The sequence below is a fragment of the Bos javanicus genome, chromosome 13 (assembly GCF_032452875.1).
Source record: "Bos javanicus breed banteng chromosome 13, ARS-OSU_banteng_1.0, whole genome shotgun sequence".
In the NCBI taxonomy this organism is placed as follows: Eukaryota; Metazoa; Chordata; class Mammalia; order Artiodactyla; family Bovidae; genus Bos; species Bos javanicus.
The window spans coordinates 3,498,019-3,518,731 of record NC_083880.1 but is presented as its reverse complement, the minus strand read 5'-3'; the positions used below and the strand labels follow the sequence as shown (position 1 = coordinate 3,518,731).

At 37.9% G+C, this 20,713-nt stretch overlaps 3 protein-coding genes across 3 annotated transcripts; all 3 read left to right on the top strand.

The window, feature by feature from the left end:
* Positions 1 to 389: 389 nt before the first annotated feature.
* On the top strand, positions 390 to 599 carry LOC133258907 (uncharacterized). The gene has a single exon (XM_061435612.1). It carries the CDS (start codon positions 390 to 392, stop codon positions 579 to 581), a length of 192 nt encoding a protein of 63 aa, XP_061291596.1. The 3' UTR covers positions 582 to 599.
* Positions 600 to 4,045: 3,446 nt separating this feature from the next.
* Positions 4,046 to 4,226, top strand: LOC133258908 (uncharacterized). The gene has a single exon (XM_061435613.1). It carries the CDS (start codon positions 4,046 to 4,048, stop codon positions 4,205 to 4,207), a length of 162 nt encoding a protein of 53 aa, XP_061291597.1. The 3' UTR covers positions 4,208 to 4,226.
* A 203-nt stretch (positions 4,227 to 4,429) lies between these two features.
* Positions 4,430 to 12,263, top strand: MKKS (MKKS centrosomal shuttling protein). Its single transcript, XM_061435610.1, has 4 exons — positions 4,430 to 5,414; positions 8,422 to 8,597; positions 9,499 to 9,609; positions 11,760 to 12,263. Exons 1-4 carry the CDS (start codon positions 4,430 to 4,432, stop codon positions 12,198 to 12,200), a joined length of 1,713 nt encoding a protein of 570 aa, XP_061291594.1. The 3' UTR covers positions 12,201 to 12,263.
* The last annotated feature ends 8,450 nt before the right edge of the window (positions 12,264 to 20,713 follow it).

Genomic DNA, 20,713 nt, shown 5'->3' with positions numbered 1-20,713 from the left:
GTTAAAATTGTGACTAAATAGATTTAACTTGTTGTGGGTCAGAGAAATTAATTATATAAAGACAATAACATTGATGCATGAGTGTTCCCAAAGTTTCCAGCAGCTTTCCCAGCAGGTGATGTTGCTCCTTCATAATTGCTGACTAAACTTTTAGTGTTGTCCTGTATGTTTCCAAGCCTGATCTCCTGCTATCCCTGTAAGTCTGCAACTTACCTCTTTTTGTTAAATAACATTGCAATGTATTGTACTTAGAAACTTTTTAACAGGTAGCTTTTATTAGAGGGCAGTATTTTGCTTGTGCTTTAGAGGTGTAATTTTAGAGGGATTTTTTTTTTTAATTTTGTTTTTAACTGTCAACCTTTTCTTAGGTACACTGATGCTGAAGTACTATGGGCTTTCAGAACTTCTGGAAAGACTACAAAGTTCTGGTTGTTATGGTACCTCTGATTGGGTTCATACATTTGGGGTGGCACAGGATCAAAAGCAGCCCTGTTTTCCAAATTCCTAGTAAGGACAACCTCTCTGAACCAGACAGTCTGGCACTTACAAGTCCTAAGAAGAACCACCTCCCAGGGAAGTAGCAGGCTTGCAAGTTTCAGGTGAGTTTGATTTACCCCCTCAAAATGCATTTATATAGGAAAAGCAAAATATAGGCTTTGTTTTCCTTTGTTGTTGTTTAGCAGCTAAGTCATGTCTAACTCTTTGCAACCCCCCATGGGCTGTTGCCCACTAGGCTCCTCTGACCATGGAATTTTCCATGCAAGAATACTGGAGTGGGTTGCCATTTCCTTCTCCAGGGGATCTTCCCAACACAAAGATCAAACCTGCATCTCCTGCATTGCAGGCTGATTCTTTACCACTGAGCCACCAGGGAAGCCCTTGTTTCCCTTCATCAGTTTTTATAATAACAAGTTAATGCTCTAGTAGCAATGAGAGTTTTTGCTCTTGATGAATTCAGAAGTTGGCATAAATTTGAATTATCACAGTCATTATCATCAATATTCTTTTTAATGCTTAAATTGTCCCATCTTAGATTCCCTCCAAATTCCCCCTGGCTATCTGTTTTATATATGGTGATGTATATGTCTCCATGTTCTTCTCTCAGTTTGTTGCACCCTCTTCTTCCCCCGCTGTGTCCAGTGTCTGTTCTCTATGTGTCCCTCTCCATTGCTGTGCTGCAAATAGGTTCATTAATACCATCTTTCTAGATTCCCTACACATGCGTTAATGTACAATATTTGTCTTTCTCTTTCCAGCTAACTTCACTCAGTTCAACAGGCTCTAGGTTCATCCACCTCGTTAAGACTAACTCAAATGTGTTAATGTTTTATAGCTGAGTAATATTCCATTGTATATATGTACTATAAGTTCTTTATCCATTCATCTGTCAATGGACATCTAAGTTGCTTCCACGTCCTAGCTGTTGTAAAAAGTGCTGCAACGGACATGGGGTACACATATCTCTTCCAGTTACAATTTTCTCAGTAGTGGGGTTGTTGGGTCACATGGTAGTTCTATTCCTAGTTTTTTAAGACATCTCCATACTGGTCTCCATAGCTGCTCTATCAATTTACATTCCCACCAACAGTGCAAGAGTGTTCCCTTTGCTCCACATCCTCTCCAGCATTTGTTGTTTGTAGACTTTTTTGTGATGGCCATTCTGACCAGTGTGAGGTGACACCCTTTACAGCTTTGATTTGCATTTCTCTAGCGATGAGCAGTGTTGCTCATCTTTTCATTGTTTGTCGGCCATCTTTATGTCCTCTTTGGAGAAATGTCTGTTTAGGTCTTCTGCCCACCTTTTGATTGGGTTGTTTGTTTTTCTGGCGTTGAGCTGCATGGGCTGCTGTATATTTTGTAGATTAATCCTTTGTCAGTTGTTTCCTGTGTCATTTTTTAATAACTATTACTTTTTGACAGGAAAAGTCCCTAGCTTGTCTCATTTCTTTCTTGCCTCAGCCATTTCTCCACAGAACCCTGCTTCCTTTTAGGAAAAAATTTTACCTGTTTATATTTCTTTAGATCATATTTTATAGCTCTGAATTGAGAATACAGTCATGGAAGTTTTAGTATTATTAATATTTAATTGTTATCCATCACTGCAAAAAGACCATCTGCCAGGCCAGTGCATCCAGGAATAGTCAGGGCCATTCATGTGATGTTAACTTTAGGAATAATAGGTCACATTGTTAGGAAGAAAGAAATAACTGAATTGGCACTTCCAAACCTATTCTATAAGCCAGCCCTGTGTTTTATGTCCCCCATTTTCTCAGTTGAACGTTATGTTGTCTAGAGAAAGACATAGGACCATGAGTCAGCAGTTTTGACATCCTGAAAATGATTTGGCAGTCACCAACACTTTCTTCCTTTCTCATAAAGATACTAGCCAAAATGTGTGGTTACTGGTCCAACTACCACAAGATGTGAGAGGGGCCAATTTAGCCCCTTTTGAAAAGTCGCATGTCACTATTATGTATTGAAAAGTAACCAGGTAAATCACTTTATTGGTCACAGTCTGTTAAGATTTGTGGTTTCTGTGGTTTGTGTGGGTGTTGTAATATGCAAATTTACATATGGAAGTCACTTCACTAAGCTTGCATTTAAATGTATTTCACAGATTTTGCTGAATCTAAAATAAGCTTTGAAATAATATTTAAGTTATTTGGCTCTTTCTCATATGAGATGAACAGAAACTTTTTTTCCTTGTGCTGTAAAAAGACACAACTATAGCTTTATCATTGCAGTGAGAAAGCTGGCCATCCTTGCTTTCGCTTTATTTGGGCCCAGTTGCCATGGTTACAGCCCTGTAACTAAATTGGGAGGTGTGATAACCAAAATAACACTTTGCATAACATTCCTTTGTTCTCTTCACATCTTTGCATGTCTTCAGATCACCTTCCTGGTCTGTATAGTACTGTGCCATAGTCTACTCTGGGCAGGACTGTAGTCTGAGTAGTTCAGTTAGTTTTATTTATGCTAAACACGGTCCACGTGGTTAGCAGGGTTAGTATATTCATGAAAATAACCGCTAATTGGTTGAACCTTTACCTTCAAAGCACCAAACCTCAACAGATCTCCACACATTATTATAGTATCAGAAGTTTACGCCTCCGGCTCCCTTCTTCCAGCCTCATTAAGGAAACTAGTACAAGTGCGGGCACACCTGGTAAACGGCAGCATTGTACATTATTTACCCTCTTTGAGGCCAGATTGCCAATCCAGTCCTGTCTTTCTCCTTGTCATCCAGCACATTCCCCGGCTTTTGTATTTATTGTCATAGCTGTAGTTTGGGAGTGGATTAGTTGTAAGATATCAACACTGAGTATCATTAACTGATAGGGTAAAACTACATAGGATTGCTCTGACTTTAGCCAGATATTTTAAACATGGTTTTTTCTTTGGTAAATGTGTTGTACACATTTGTCCAGCTAGATGTAGACTAGATAGTGTACATTAGATCGTGTCTATATTAGGAATCCTGACGGTTATCTCATTTTCATAATTATTTACAAATAGGATTTGATACAAATGTACTTATATTCAGACCTAAGGTTTCCAAGCAAACCAAAGTTAAGAGAAAAAAATATCACTAGATCTTGATGCAAGAGAATAAAAACATTTGAGACTTGATGCAAGAGAATAAAAACATTTGAGACCTCGAGACCAGATTCTATGAGTTTTACTATATATATATATACACATATATACACACACCATTTTCTAGAACCATATCATATTAAAAAACTGTGTACTATAAGCTTCCTGACTTTGTTGTGCATTCCAGAATTATTAAAATACCAGTACTTTTCCTTATAGAGATTCATTGAAGAATAAAGAAATGGATGTTTTTAGTCTTAAGTTTCTCATTTTCTGGAGATTTGTACCTGTGGGTGGTTCCTTTTTCTAAAGAAGGAGCAGAGCATTAAAATTAATTACTAAGCTTCAATTATACAGTGTTTTGGGGTTACTTCTCTAAAATATTTTTTATTTTTATTTCTTGTAGAAAGAAGCAGCTCTGAGTCAGAGCTTGAGCTAGAAAGAAGAGATGAAAAATAGCAGTTGGATCAGAAAGAACTGGCTTCTTGTAGCTGTGGTTTCCTTCATAGGTGTCCATCTTGGAACGTATTTTATACAGAGGGCTGCAAAACAGTCTGTAAAGTCTCAGCCTGAAGGCAAACAAAAGAATTTGAATAATGAAGTAAAATAAATATTTGGAATTACTAAAATGTCATTATATCGATCCTTATGTGCCGATTCGCTTCATAAGCATGGAGCTCAGTATTTAATTTTAGAGCCACAATGCTGTAAATCCTAACTCTTGATTCCTAAAAGATAATCTTGTTAAATGTTAAAACCCACGACAATACAATGAATAGAAAACTCTGGTTAACAAAATAAAAACTTTCTTCACAAATTACCTTGCAGTAACATGTCTCGTTTAGAAGCTAAAAAGCCCTCTATCTGCAGAAGTGACCCCCTGACGGGCGAGCGTGCCAGGGCCAGCCTGGCGGCCTTGAAGGGCCTTGTCATGTCGTGCTACGGCCCAGCGGGCAGGCTGAAGCAGCTGCACAACGGCCGGGGCGGCTCCGTGGTCACCACGTCCCAGTCGGCTGCCCTTCTCGCCGGCCTGCCCGTCAGCCACCCCGTGTTAAAGGTCCTGACGGCCGCCGTGCGGAATCACGTGGCCTGCTTCAGCGATGGCGGCTTATTCACAGCCATTCTTTGCTGCAACCTTGTCGAAAATGTTCAGAGACTAGGCTTGGCACCCACCACGGTTATTAAGTTAAATAAGCATCTTTTGAGCCTCTGCACCAGTTACTTGAAATCTGAGGGCTGTGCTTGCCGAATCCCAGTCGACTTTAGTAGCACCCAGATCCTCCTGAGTTTGGTACGCAGCATATTAACAAGTAAACCTGCCTGCATGCTCATCGCAAAGGAAGTTGACCATATCAGTACTCTGATTCTGAGAGCCTTTCTGCTTACAATTCCAGAGAACGCCCAAGAGCACATCATTTTAGGAAAGAGTATAATTGTTCCTTTAAAAGGGCAAAGGGTTATAGATTCTGCTGTGTTACCTGGAATACTTATTGAAGTATCAGAAGTTCAATTGATGAAGATACTACCTATCAAAAAATCAGATTCCTTCAAGGTGGCCCTCTTTTGTGTGTCTTTATCCGGAGACCTTTCTGATACTGGAGAAGGAACACTGTTGGTCAGTTACGGAGTTTCTCTTGAAAATGCAGCTCTGGACCAGTTGTTTAACCTAGGAAAACAACTAGTTAGTGACCATGTAGATCTTGTCTTGTGTCAAAAAGTTATACACCCATCTTTGAAACAGTTTCTCAGAACTCATCATGTTATTGCTGTAGACAGAATTGGCGTGTCTCTGATGGAACCCCTGAGTAAAGTGACAGGTAAAAAGCACTCTCAGTTTTTGCCCTTTATAGTTAATAAATCACACTTCCCTTGAGCAAAGATATTCTTGGTGTGTGTTGTGTTAACATATTGAACAATTTGAAAAGCTGCCAACCTCACAGTGTGTGTGTGTGTATCATTTCTGGCAGCAAAGGTTGTTTCTGAAAAAGATCCTGTATTGTTCACTTACTAAAAATTGAGTGATGATGACTATTCTGTAGGTATTTTCCAGCCCCAAATGTACTGCAGAGTCTGCCATAATTTACAGCTATTAACCCCCAAACATTCAACAGATTATCAAGAAAGCTAACATTCTTACAGTCATATAAAGTCTCATAATCTAAACAGATTTCTTCTACTTGAGTTTTACAAAGCTCTTAAGTCACTTTGTGTTATCTAACTCCAACAATCAACTGTACTTCTGCCTAAATAGTGGTTTCTAATTAGGGTATGTGTGTGTATTATTAGGGTGTATGTTTGTTTAAAGCTAACACATGATTAAATATCCCAGATATTTCCAGCTAGGCTCCTTGAGAGCTGGGGTTGCCTTTTACTTTTAGTGTTTAAAACAAGCTTGGTCCGTAGTAGGGGCTCTAAAATGTTTGTTGAATTAACAATAATACATTTATTAACATATAAAATTATAACAGGCAAGAATTTCACTGTATTTTACAAACCTGGCAAATTGGAAACAGGTTGGTAGTCACCTAATAGAGACCAAGAGAAATGACAAGTTAGAGAGTTCCTGATTTGAGCCACTTGTCTTTATCTCTTAACTGCATTGATAACCTATCAGAATCATTTCATTTGGATAAATTTCAATTTATAAGTGGTTGGACTTAAGAGTTTAATAAATTTTGGTAAAACTGTTAAAGTTGACTATTTTTATAAGTCATCAGAGAAGAAGTGTGAGTGCCAGTATCGAATCCCTAGTATATCTGGGCTATTGTCAGACGATCATCAGAGTGGAAATTGTTAAGAAATAATGGCAATCACTCTTTGGAACTCATTAGTGATGTTGTGGGTCAGACCCACATCCCTAAGTATTTACTGGCTTTTCATGAGCAGGTGATTTCAAGTTATGAATATTGAGTATTAAATACTATGATGTCAGTTTTTAAACTGAAGAATTTTTCCATAGAAATAGTGTAAGTGGGCATTTGGTTTCCACACCAGCCCACAACTGATTTTTATCCCACTGATAACTAGAGTGCTGTAGAACATGAGCTGACCTATTTCACTTGCAAATGGATACAAAAAGTTAAGCGTTCTCCAAGTATTTGCTGCTGATTGGTTGGTTGCTTAGGAGTGTCATCGAGAGACTGCAGCACTACCAGTGGGTGCCTGGGATTGGGGAGAGTGTGAACTTCTTTTATAGACATGCTGTGCTCTGTTCCCCCACATAATTTCGGGTTTGATCCCTGGGTAGGAAAGGTTCCTTGGAGTCGGGAATGGCTACCAACTCCAGTATTCTTGCCTGGAGAATTCCATGGACAGAGGAGCCTGACAGGCTATAGTCCATGGGGTTGCAAAGACTTGGACACGACTGAGCAACCAACACTTTTACATAAAGCCAGAATTATAGTCCTGGATCTTGGGGACAGAAACTTTTTTGAGACAAAAGAGAAAGCGGGGAGAAAAACTCTTTATCAGGCCCCTGTGGCTCCATTAAACAATAGATGAAGTATGTTTGGGCCTAATCCATTTTATCTAGGTTGAAATTACCTCTCCCTCCTGCTTCAAACCTAATTCCTCTTTTTGGATAATTTAGGATGAGTAATGGGGTTATTGTGCTTGGTAGACTGGTGGGTATGAGGCTTGTCATGGCTTACAAAACATTTTTAACTTTTGGTTTAATTTGTGAAATGGACATGATCACCCCCACTTTACTGTCCTATGGGGAAGCCCACCAAGAAGAGTTCAGTGATTTGCTCCACATCAGAGGCTGGGCAGCAGGAAAGCTGAGCCTTGCCTTACAAATTTTCTGTTGGTTCCACCATTGAAGTTGTACAAGATGTAGGGTTTGTTTCTTTTTCTTAAATTTTAGATCCCTCAAGTATTCCTTGTTCTTTGAGACTTCAGAAGTAAAGAAGAAAGGATATTCAAAGAAGTGAAATTGTTCATGAGCTGCAAGAATATTTAGACATTATTGTTTTAATTCCATTCGTTTGAGAGGAAACTGGCCCAAGGAGGTGCATTGCTGAATTATAGTTTTAATCTTAAGACTTTAAACCATTGTTACTTCTTAAAAGTTTGTTGCCATTTCTTATATAACTTAATTACATTTAGAGATTTTAGAAACCTTCAAGTCATCCTAACTTCTCCTTCATTCATTTTTTTATTAATTTGTGTTTTGTAAAATTTTATTATTTTACCTATGCAGGAGGGAGGGCAAAATATAAAGAATAACAAAATGAAATAATAAGTTCACATACTTTATTTTGACATGCTTTAGGTAGTTGTTTACATACAAACAATTGTTTGGCAAAGAAAAAAAAATCCTGTATGTTCACTAAATGGAGCCCCAAAGGAATTCAGTGATACAGCCCTCTGCATAGCTTAGTTTGTGAGTTTTAAGGTAAAAATAATAACACCTTTTAAAAATATCCTGTCTCCTAATTTCATCCTTATTTCAGATTAGTGTGGTTGTTAATTTGGGGTCTCTGATCCCTGAATGGGCTTCCAAGGTTCCTGGACTTCCTGAAAAGGTATGCAAAATTGTGCATGCCTTTTTCTGGAGAGTGCAGAATTGCTTCTAACAAATGTTCAAAGAAGTCTATAAATCAAAAGAACCGCTGCTTTATTTGCACATCATTTGAATAATAGAATACTATTTATAGTTTAAGAAGATGCATCTTATTATTTCTTTATCCTATATTTCATATTTTAAATGCTGTGCTTTTGGGACTTTTATATTTGCTAGGAATGGATATTGTAATTTTAAATGATTGTAAGCTCCATGTTTATTCATCTATTTTGTGTTTTCTAAACTTTTTTAAAAAATAGGAACATGGCCTATTGGTTCCCTGGGCTCAATCTCCCCCAGTAGTTATGGAAGTGTAAAAGATTTGTGCATTGCAAAGTTTGGCTGCAAACATTTTTTTCATCTTATTCCTAACAAAACAACTATCTGTAGCCTGCTTCTCTGCAACAGAAATGACACAGCCTGGGATGAGCTGAAGGTAGGTAATAAATGTTGAATTCCTTATCTAGGGACTGGGGCAGGGATTAAAGAATCAGATAGGTACTATAATTTTTTTCACATCAGTCAGCTGTGCTTTTTTCACAACTTTCCTAGGTGGTGTAGAAAGCAAAAACAACCAAAATGTGAGAATTACAGTTATAAGTAAGCTGATTTATTTTCCTGTGATATAGAAACTTGGCATATGTTGCCTCTTATTATTTCTAGTAATCTACAAGCAATGTAAAAGTCCTTGATGGGAAATTTTCTTAAGAAATTAATTTGAATTGTGTACTTGATGCTAATGTGTATGAATAACTCACTTAGAAATAGGTTCCCCAGTTATACCCATCATCCACTTCTTAACAGAGATGTTCACAAACAGCAATAACACATGCAGTTTTTATACAGTGAAAGTGATGCCCAATGGTACTGTCACAGACTAGCAGAATGGATACTCAAGGCTCTAGCCTGGTAAATATTCAAGGTCTGTGTGTTTTTATTGCTGCTGGATTGGATCATTTCCATAGCAGCTTGAAATAAATTCTATATAGCATTTATACAGCTAATTTATTTAGATGCAGGTATTTTTGTTAGAAATATTAGCACTCTGCTGATCCAGTTGTGTTTGTGAATCTCAATTTGAAGAGCTAAATGTATATGAAGGAGAATATTAATCCAGTCCATGAAAACAAACATCTGGCTAAAGTAGTCTTTCGTTTCTAATTTTTATTATTCCAAAATGTATTCATCACATGACAACCATGGTGACACTAGTTTTGTTCTTTTGCAATTAAAATCAGGCTCCTTGAGTCCACTGTCTAAGTTGCCTTGAAAACATGGCTCTATTTCCTCGTGTTTATGATGTCAACGTCAGATTCTGGTGATTGTTTCTTTTTTAGCTCACGTGTCAAACAGCACTGCATGCTTTGCAGTTAACAATCAAGGACCCGTATGTTTTGTTGGGAGGTGGCTGTACTGAAACTCATCTGGTGGCATATATCAGACACAAGGTAGGTTAGATAGTCCCTCCTAAATTATCTGAATTCTCAGCAACATGCATTTTATGAGATAATAAGATGATAATACTCTGGAGCCTTTAATGCTTAATTTCTCAGTAGTCTTGAAATCAATATTGTATTTAAAAACACTTGAGGAAAATAATACTTGAAAATATAAGCTCATATCTTTATCACAATGATTATTAATCCAGCCTTTTAGCAGATGATCACATTCTTTGAGGACTGTCTAAATATACTGCCTGTTGAAATGAGCATTCTGGGGTTTTTTCTAGTTTCTTTTCTTTTTAACTTTTTAATTTTGTATTGGGGTATAGCCAATTAACAAACAACGTTGACGTAATTTCAGGGGAACAGCAAAGGGACTCAGCCATACATATTCACGTATCTATTCTCCCCACCAAACCCCCTTCCCGTCCAGGCTGCCACATAACATTTATCAGAGTTCAGTGTGCTACGCAGCAGGTCCTTGTTGGTTGGTTATCCATTTAAAACATAGCAGTGTGTATATGTCCATCTCAAGCTCCCTAACTATCCCTTCCCACCACTACCACCAGCAACTGTAAGCTCGTTCTCAAAATCAGTGAGTCTGTTTCTGTTTTCTAAGTAAGTTCATTTGTACTGAATGAGTATTCTGTTGATGGGAGTTGTCGTCCTAGAGATCTCTACTGCTAAGATACAGTAATAATTGATATTCATGATGAAAGTGTTGAGATTCTACAAAAAAACTTCAGTACCTTCTGAATATTCCAGAAAAAGTTTCATTTATTAAAGCATCTAATCATTAGATTCTGTTATAATTTTAAATGGTATTCATTTATGATACATGTTAATTCTATTAAATAGAATTGTTTTTATTAATCTATGAGACTCCATATCCTAATAGTAGATAAATGTCACACATCATATTTCTTATTATTTCATTAACACTGACCTACTTTCTTTGAAAGTAGCTACAAAAAGGTATGTGTTTTCCAAGTGCTTGCAGTTGGTTCTTTGATCAGTCAGGAGTGCAGAGTCTCTGGGATGCCTGGGATTGGTGAGTGTGTGAATGTTTTCCACAGACATGCCCAAATAACTTGCTTCCCCAAATAACTTAAAATCTGTATGAATATAAAGCTTCTTCATGAAAAGTTATCAGAATGTACATTATGAAAAACAAAACCATTGCCAATCTATTGATGCTGAAGAGACAATAATATAGTCTGCAAATGGAACTGAGTAGACTGGAAAAAGTCTTTTGGAGAAGGACAGTGAATAGGATTTTTGAGGAAACAATATAGCACTGAAAATGTGGGGAGGGAATGTGCAGTAGACATGATATCTGGTTCCAGTCTCCTGGGCAAAAGGAAAAAATGGTCATTGTTTTTGAGTAATTAAGATACAGATTTTTAACGATCATTCAGTGATGAGTTTGTTAATGTGTTACTTTTTCTCTCATGAAATTTCTAGAATAAACTTTTTAGAACGGTGGAAGAAAAGCAATTCAAAATTATATAACCTTGTCATTAATTAAAGTGAAGAATACTTATTTTTTAAACATTAAGGTGAAAATGATACATGTCCCTAGATGGTTTTTGTCTTAGTTATAACACATGTATTTGCATTTTAAACAAATCTCAAATGTTTACTGAGTATAAATAAGTACTTCGTTTGTGACTTCATTAGTCTTCACGAGCTTCCTTCTGGGTGTATGGAAGCCTGTGATTCACTTATTATGCCTTGTCCTTCGTGTTGTACAAAGGCACTACCGCTACTGGCAATCCTTCAGAACAAATTGATGGTGGGGTTAATTCTGAGTCATTCATTCTGATAAAATGACTGGTAGTGGAGAAGGAAAATGGCAGCCCACTCCAGTGTTCTTGCCTGGAGAATCCCAGGGATGGGGGAGCCTGGTGGGCTGCCATCTATGGGATCTCACAGAGTCGGACACAATGGAAGTGACTTAGCAGTAGCAGTGGATGCTTTTACTGTAACAACCAGGTTAATGGATTAGCCTGGCCAGCTGGCCCATCCCTGCCCATTAGCCTTGTGCCAACAGCCAAGTACTGTATGACTAAGTGTTTGATCAAGTATTTTTCAGAAACATTTTTGTCATCCTAATTGCTCTGTTCTATGTCTTCAATGGTTTTGTTACTCTCTAGACCCGTAATGAGCCAGAAAGTGTTCTTCGAGATGAGAGATGCTCTCAGACAGAACTCCAGCTGATCACTGAAGCATTCTGCAGCGCACTTGAATCTCTCGCTGGCTCTCTAGAGCACGACGGAGGTGAAATTCTTACCGATAGCAAATACGGACACTTCTGGTCGGTTCAGGCCAATTTGCCTTCTGCTGTGAACTGGCCAGATTTGCCTTCCAGATGTGGCTGTGGACTCTACAGCAGCCAGGAAGAACTCAGCTGGTCCTTCCTAAGAAGTGCTCGTCATCCCTTCCCACCGCAAACCTGCCTTTCCCGTGAAGCCACAGGCTCGGCTGACACCCTGACCTTGGACTGCTTTACCGCGAAGCTTAGTGGCCTGCAGGTGGCTGTGGAGACTGCCAGTTTGATTTTGGATCTTTCATGTGTCATTGAAGATACAAACTGATGTAATGTTATCTTACAAAAAGAAAAACTAGTGACGTGTCAATAAAGAAAAGCATTGAGTTTATATGTTCTCTCTGAAAGGCCTGTTCTCCATATTGAGATTGATGATTCATAAAATCATAGATTTACTTATTTAAGGAAAAAAGAATTGATTCTTGAATAGAAATACTATAGAATAATAAAAATATGAAGCATTGTTGAAAATATGGTAATTATGTCAGTGAGTTCATAGGTACCACTGTAGATTGTTATAAGTTTCTGTTCTCGTTATTTTGACGTCATTCTAAGAGCATACAGAAATTTTAAAACATCCTAGTCTATGTTCTTGCTTGGATATGCTTTTATAGATATTTTTTACTTAGTAGTAATTACTTATTTTTAAAGTATAAAGCTAGATTCCGAAGTATCACAAAGCATCTGATACAGACTGTTCATTCAAAAGAAGTATTCAAACTGCACATTCAGTAAAATTTCCAGGTTCTTTATCTGAGACTGTATCATTCAGTAATTGGGTAATTGATGTAGAAGCTGCTCTACCTGCAATTGCTAGTTTGTATTATTGTTCTTCATTTCTGTTATTCTGAGGAAATGTGTAATCAAGAAAAAAATAGACTTTATATAGTAACTTCCCTGACAGCTCAGTTGGTAAAGAATCTGCCTGCAATGCAAGAGACCCTGGTTTGATTCCTGAGTTGGGTAGATCCCCTGGAGAAGAGATAAACTACCCACCCCAGTATTTTCGGGCTTCCCTTGTGGCTCAGCTGATAAGGAATCTGCTTGCAATGTGGGAAACCTGGATTCGATCCCTGGGTTGGGAAGATCCCCCAGAGAAGGGAAAGGCTACCCCCTCCAGTATTCTGGCTTGGAGAATTCCATGGACTGTATAGTCCATGGGGTCACAAAGAGTCATACATGACTGAGCAACTTTCACTTTCATACTTTTTCATTTTAAACAGCATAAAGAAGTGGAAAAACTATTTCTCTATTTCAGTCAATAGTGCCAAAAAGAAACTACAACAATTCTCATACTCAAAGACATGTCATATCAAGGAATATAACTTGAAAAGCAAAATATATTGATAAATTGAAGAAGAAATACGGAATATAGCTAGAATAGTCAGTATGGAGCTACAACATGTTACATTAAATTTTAGGAAAACATGTTGAAAAGTTTGGAAAAATTAAACAACCTAAGAGTCAGTGGTCATATCTATAGTCATGATAGAGGGAGATAGAATGGTTTAGCAATTTCCTCCAAAATTCTTACAAATCTGAAAGAATTTTTATCCTAAGTCAAAGAAAATAATTGTAATACAAACTCACAGCAATACAATATATATCCAAAAATCAGCTACACTGCAAGCTTCATAAAATATTTCTCTAAAATTTCATGTCCTTTATTTTTAGGGTCAGTCAGGTAGAGTGGTGGGCAGCCTCGAGACGCCTCCTGGTTTGTAGACCCCGGTCTAATCCCTCCGTCTGAGTGTGGGCTACGTGTAAATTCCTTTGCATTTCCCTGTTCTCCCTTGGTGAACAGGAGTGTCTTAGGATGGTTATCCTATGCCTGATCCATCACTGTATGTCAAGACATAACTCGTTTTTGTGGGTCTACAGATGGAGAGGACCTGTGCTCCTGGAGCTAAGAATCACACCCCGGGAGCCTCACCCACCCTGACTTGACTTCAGTAATGAGGTTCTAGACTTTTAGCTCATGTTGTAATGTGATGAGTATCTGGGGCATCTGGGAAGGAGGTGGATGTATCTTGCACGTGATGGGCAGCCTCCCAGATAGCTCCCACTGATCTCACCTCTGGCGTACACCCTTTGAGTGTAAGTGGAACCAAATGACTAGATTTTAATGAGTTGAATACCACAGAAGTGATGGCTATTGTTTCCGATACTGTGTGATCAAAAGATAGGCCTGTTTTTCAATATCACTCTGATGGAGTGAGCCATTGGCCAGGTTGGGAGCTTCCCTAAGTAGAGGCCCACAGGACAAGGGACTACGGGAGGCTCCAGCCAACAGCCCACAAGGAACTAAATCCTGCCAGTAACCACAGAAGTGGATTTGGAAGCAGTTTCTCCCTAGTGGGCCTCAGGATGAGTTTAACGTTTATCCTTGCAGCCTCATGAGACGCCCTGAAGCAGAGCATCTAAAAAGCCACTCCTGGATTGATTCCTCATATATCTATGAGATAATAAACTTTGCTTTAAGTTTTGGGTGTAATTTGTTAGGAAGCAGTCGACCCCTAATAAAGGCAAGAGTAAAGCTTATTTATAATTACATACTAAAAATTTGATCACACAAGTGGAAAAAAAATTCTTGATGCCATGGCTTTGCATTTCACCATCACTCCGAACACAAAGGTAGTGTTCTTCACACGTGTTTACCAAGGGGTTTTTATATTCACTTAAGAAAGGGTCTCACTTAGGAACATGGGAAGTGTCCCGGGTCTCCTTGGCCCTCGACTGCATTTCAACTGTTGCCCAAGAAGGGACGCTGGAGCAAACCTCTCGACCCGACCGCATCAGTTAATGGAGGTCTCCACTTCTCAGGATAGCCATCTCTAATTGTCGTTTTTAACTCTGCCGAGTTCAGTAACGTCTCTTTGTGAAACACCAGTGCTCTCATTTTGAGTGTGTCATAAATTTGTTGAAGTATTTTTATAAATTCATGTTTTCTAAAGTGGTATACAATCTTTAGTAGAAAACACTGGAAATTTAAAAAAAAAAAAAAATAACAACAACAGTACAAGGAAATCATCATTCAACCTCAGATGGTAAAATATGAGATGCAAATTCTTGAAGAAAATAATTTCAAAGGAGCTCATCTTGTCAGAAATAACAACAATAAAATATCAACTGAGTTAAGCTTTGGGCATTGTTTGCTGATAAAGTAGGATGAAGTCTAACCATTGTATTGCATTTCCTCGGGGGACAGAACAGGAAGCCCTGATAGCTACAGAAAAAAAGGGAAAGGAGCATCATACAGAGGAGAATGAAGCCCGTGAACATGGCTCAGCATGTCTGTGGGACTCACAGAACATGTCTCGTGTTCTATCATTATTATTTATTAGTGAAGTTTACTGAACCGTAGGGATTAGCATCTTATTAATCTAAAGAAGTTAGGATTTTGGCAGCACAGAAAAAAAAGTGGAGAACTAATACAAGTTAAGACATTTTACATCAAAATATTCATTTGGTCTAGTAAATATCCAATTTCTTAATTCTTCCACTTATACTATTAGAGAATTTTTATATGTTAAACATTTAAATCAACTGTTAAGAGTGAAGTATTTTCCACAGTATATTTAAATTATTAGTAGTATTATTTTTTATTATCATAGGTATTCTCAGACTCAGTTTGATGATCAAAACTACTTAGGCATTCATATGATTGAAAAGAACTTATAAGCACTTTTATAAGACCTATCGTATTCTGTATTCTTATATTGTTGAACAGCTTTTTGGATAAGTTTAAAATAAAACAATATTGTTTATAATGACATAAATTATATAGGTTACTATTTAAGAATATCATGTAAAAAAAATCACTCTCAAAATCAATGTGGGCCCTGTCAAAATATCTGATTAGTCAGGTTATTCATTTCTGATAATCTTTGGAGAATAGTCAAGGAGACTAAACATATGTTATAGGGTCCTGTTTCAGCTGTATAAATAAATCTATCTTTTAATCTGAAGTAAGAGGGAAGTTTGAACATCTGATAGCTTTATAATTTTTTTTCAAGTAGCTAAGTATTTCCACTTAGTAACTCTGTGCTTAGTTGCCCAGTCGTGTCTGACTTGTAGTCTGCCAGGCTTCTCTGTCCATGGCTATTCTCCAGGCCAGAATACTGGAGTGGGTTGCCATGCTCTCCTGCAGGGCATCTTCCCAACCCACAAATTGAACCCAGGTCTCCCGCATTGCAGGCGGATTCTTTACCATCTGAGCCACCAGGGAAGTATCCCATAATCCTTGTAAATTTTTGCCATTCATGTACAAAATTTGAGTTTAGATGTTTCTAAACCCAATGTTAGCCTGTATTTTGGGATTACAAGTAGATTTTTATGCTTCTTTATATAGGACATAGTAATACTCAAAAAAGAGTATCTGATCTCTTAAATTTTTCCTATATGTATACTAAGCCATTTGTTGGAGAGATAATCAATAGACTAGGTATGCTAAAATTAGTGGAATACCATTATCTGTAACAAACTGTGACTTAAGAGGGAAATGAAGAAACTTGACAATTTCCAACTAAGAATTCACATTGGGGGACTTCCCTGGTGGCACTCACTCAAAATCCAGGATGATCTGATGTCAACTTGATTATATCCTTAACTTGATTACATCTGCGAAAACTCTATTTCCAAATAAGATCGTGTTCACAGGATAGGGCACAGGACTTAGGTATTTTGAGGGTTTCACCGCTCAACTCCCTATAGATAGCTAAAGTTGTCAAGATGTAAATCCTCCTTCTTCAGGGCTACAGCTGTACATAGAGTAAAATCTGTCCAGCAGAGACAATGGGCATCCATAAACCAGGTTTCACCACCAAACATTTCAATTCGTTTCTGTTTATTGTTGTCCTTTAATTACAATCATCTTTTTTGTAGGGTTCTATCTCCTTGCCCCGCTTCTTCCTTAAATCACCCTGTGCCTCTGGTACTCCCCTTCTTTGCACCATCGTCATGCTTACTCTCATCAGGTGTTAGAAGGCAGATATGTCACACTGTGTAAAAGGGATCTTGGTAAAGAGGTCTTTCATGAGGCAGTGGTAAATTCTGAGAAGAGTGGCATTCTAAGGTCCTATGGTTAGGTCTTGGTCTTCCAGTGAGCTGGTGCTCCTGGACTCTGAACTTCACCAGCGCTTCTCAGGGTTTTCCCTCCTTAGGAGGAGCAGGGGGAGATCTTGTTGGATTAAGCCTTGAGCCTATGGAATCTGATGTTCTCTCTCCAGGCAAAGAGTGTCAGAATTGAGTTGAATTGTAGGACCTTGCTGATATCTGGAGAATTGCTTACTGGTGTGGGGAAAGGTGTCTATCCCACCTCCAACACACACACACACACACACACACACACACACAAACACTCACACACATTTGGTGATCAGAGCAACATTTCACAGATCTAAGGCAAGTTGTCGATTTTTCAGTTTGTTCGACTTTTTACTTGTTTGGATGTAGAGATGATTTCTAAGTTCCTAATATACTGGATGAGAAACTAGAAGTCACATTATATTTTTAAATGCACTAATAATCAAATTTCAAATAAAATAATTTCAGGCACCTATCATAAGCCCAGGATATCACCTGTACTTCTGACCAACTGGCTATAGATCCTATAGATCAGCAGTTCCAATGACCCAATCCTTGGATTCGATTAATTTGCTAGTGTGACTTGCAGAACTCACAGAAACATGTTGCTCACAAGATCACCAGTTTCCTATAAAAAGCATATAACTCAGCAACAGCCAGATGGAAGAGATACACAGAGCAAGTCATGAGGAAAGGGCAAGGGGCTTTCACGCTCTCTCAGGGAGGGCTACTCTCCCTACACTGCCACCTGTTCAGCAGCCGGGAAGCTCTTAGAATGCTCTCCTTTTGGGGTTTATGGAGGCTTTGTTACATATGCATAATTGATTAAATCATTGTTCACTGGCAACTAATTCAACCTCCAGCCCTTCTACTCTCCTTGGAGATCAAGGGATGGGATTTATATGAATTGTTAAGTATTTCATTGTTCTGTTGCTATTTTGAATAGAATGATTTTCCATTACCAGAAAATATTTTGATTTTATATTTTAGAAGACCATGAATACTGTTCATTGCTAATACACCATAGATCTTTTTAATAACTATGAGTTGGTTTTTGTTGTTATTGTTGCATATTTTTACATTTAACTTTTCTAATATTGAAGCGTCTTAAAACCAAAGTATACATTATTTGGGTGTCTTTTTCCCCACACAAAATAGTTACTATTAAGTTGATGATGTGTTTTATAGACTGTCACAGATTTGAGGACATAGACATATCTATGCAATCTATATAGATAGAAGGAGTCAAGATACAGGTATTTGAGAATTCTGGTGTTTTGAAGACAGAGAGACCTTAGTTTAAATACTTAACTAAGCTCTTAATTCTTGTGAGCTTTTTAATCTCAAGTGATTGTTATGTAAATTAAATAATGAATTTAAAGCTCTTAGCACAGAATGTAAGCATGTAAGCAGCACTTAATAAATAGGAGCTAGGAAAAATCTTCCAGCAGATTTCAACAGGCTGGGAATTCCACATTATTTTAGAAACTCCTAGAAAGAGTTTAAAAATTTTACTTGTGATAAAGTGAAATTACAAATTTATAAACTTTGGTGGAGTGATCACAAGGATATTCAATCATTTGCTTAATTTTCAAGTAATCATATAGACAGTAACAGCATAATTTTAATTATCTTAGGTTATGTCAGAGACTATGCATGATGGGCATATTTATTAAATCCCTCTGGCAGTCTTGGTTCACTAGAAACATAGATAAATGTGTTATATATTATTTTTATCAGTGACTCAGCCACATCTATGAATACTGACTAGGTGATTTCATTGCAAAGAAATTTAATATTCCCTGACTTTTTAAGAAAAATGGATTGAATTTATGTCAACAAATCATTAACATTTATTATCAATGGCACTCAATATGCCAGCAAATTTGGAAAACTCAGCAGTGGCCACAGGACTGGAAAAGGTCAGTTTTCATTCCAATCCCAAAGAAAGGCAATGCCAAAGAATGCTCAAACTACTGTACAATTGCACTCATCTCACATGCTAGTAAAGTAATGCTTAAAATTCTCCAAGCCAGGCTTCAGAATATGTGAACCATGAACTTCCAGATGTTCAAGCTGGTTTTAGAAAAGGCAAAGGAACCAGAGATCAAATTGCCAACATCCGCTGGATCATCAAAAAAGCAAGAGGGTTCCAGAAAAACATCTATTTCTGCTTTATTGACTATGCCAAAGCCTTTAACTGTGTGGATCACAATAAACTGTGGAAAATTCTGAAAGAGATGGGAATACCAGAGCACTTGACCTGCCTCTTGAGAAATCTGTATGCAGGTCAGGAAGCAATAGTTAGAACTGGGCATGGAACAACAGACTGGTTCCAAATAGGAAAAAGAGTATGTCAAGGCTGTATATTGTCACCCTCCTTATTTAACTTCTATGCAGAGTACATCGTGAAAAACGCTGGGCTGGGGGAAGCGCAAGCTGGAATTAAGATTGCCAGGAGAAATATCAATAACCTCAGATATGCAGATGACACCCCCTTATGGCAGAAAGTGAAGAGGAACTCAAAAGCCTCTTGATGAAAGTGAAAGTAGAGAGTGAAAAAGTTGGCTTAAAGCTCAACATTCAGAAGACGAAGATCATGGCATCCAGTCCCATCACTTCATGGCAAATAGATGGGGAAACAGTGGCTGACTTTATTTTTCTGGGCTCCAAAATCACTGCAGATGGTGATTGCGGCCATGAAATTAAAAGACGCTAACTCCTTGGAAGGAAAGTTATGACCAACCTAGACGGCATATTAAAAAGCAGAGACATTACTTGGCCAACAAAGGTCTGTCTAGTCAAGGCTATGGTTTTTCCATTGGTCATGTATGGATGTGAAAGTTGGACTGTAAAGAAAGCTGAGCGCCGAAGAATTGATGCCTCTGAACTGTGGTGTTGGAGAAGACTCTTGAGAGTCCCTTGGACTGCAAGGAGATCCAACCAGTCCATCCTAAAGGAGATCAGTCGTGGGTGTTCATTGGTAGGACTGAGGTTGAAGCTGAAACTCCAATACTTTGGCCACCTGATGCTGACTCACTTGAAAAGACTCTGGGGCTGGGAAAGATTGAAGGCAGGAGGAGAAGGGGACGACAGGATGAGATGGTTGGATGGCATCACCAACTCAATGGACATGGGTTTGGGTGGACTCCAGGAGTTGGTGATGGACAGGGAGGCCTGGCGTGCTGTGGTTCATTGGGTTGCAAAGAGTCGGACATGACTGAGCGACTGAACTGAACTGAACTGATTTATCAATGGTGCTTAAGATACTTCAAAGGTACTATTCTGAATCTCTTTACTCTTGTTTATATATGTTTTGACTGTAAGAAATGAGTAAATATATGTGAAGAATGTTTGAATCTATTTTATAATTATGTAAGCAACTTGAAAATTCTTAGATTACTCATGAAAATTAAATGACTTATTAAAACTAAGATAGGAATTTCCATCAACTTCTCAGGAGAAAGTGTCAGCCATTCTTTCTTATTTTACTTGTGGACTTACTGTGCATGAATATTTTACCAAATTAGGTTACACTTGATGATGAAGTATAATAGAATGTTTTTATCTTCATGGCACGTGAAAATAAGGTCTTTAAAACACAGATGAATTCAAGTTCTTGTTTAAATGCTGTATTTTTCTTTATTATTGAGCATTACAAGAAATATCTTCACCATTTTCTATTATAAATTAAAT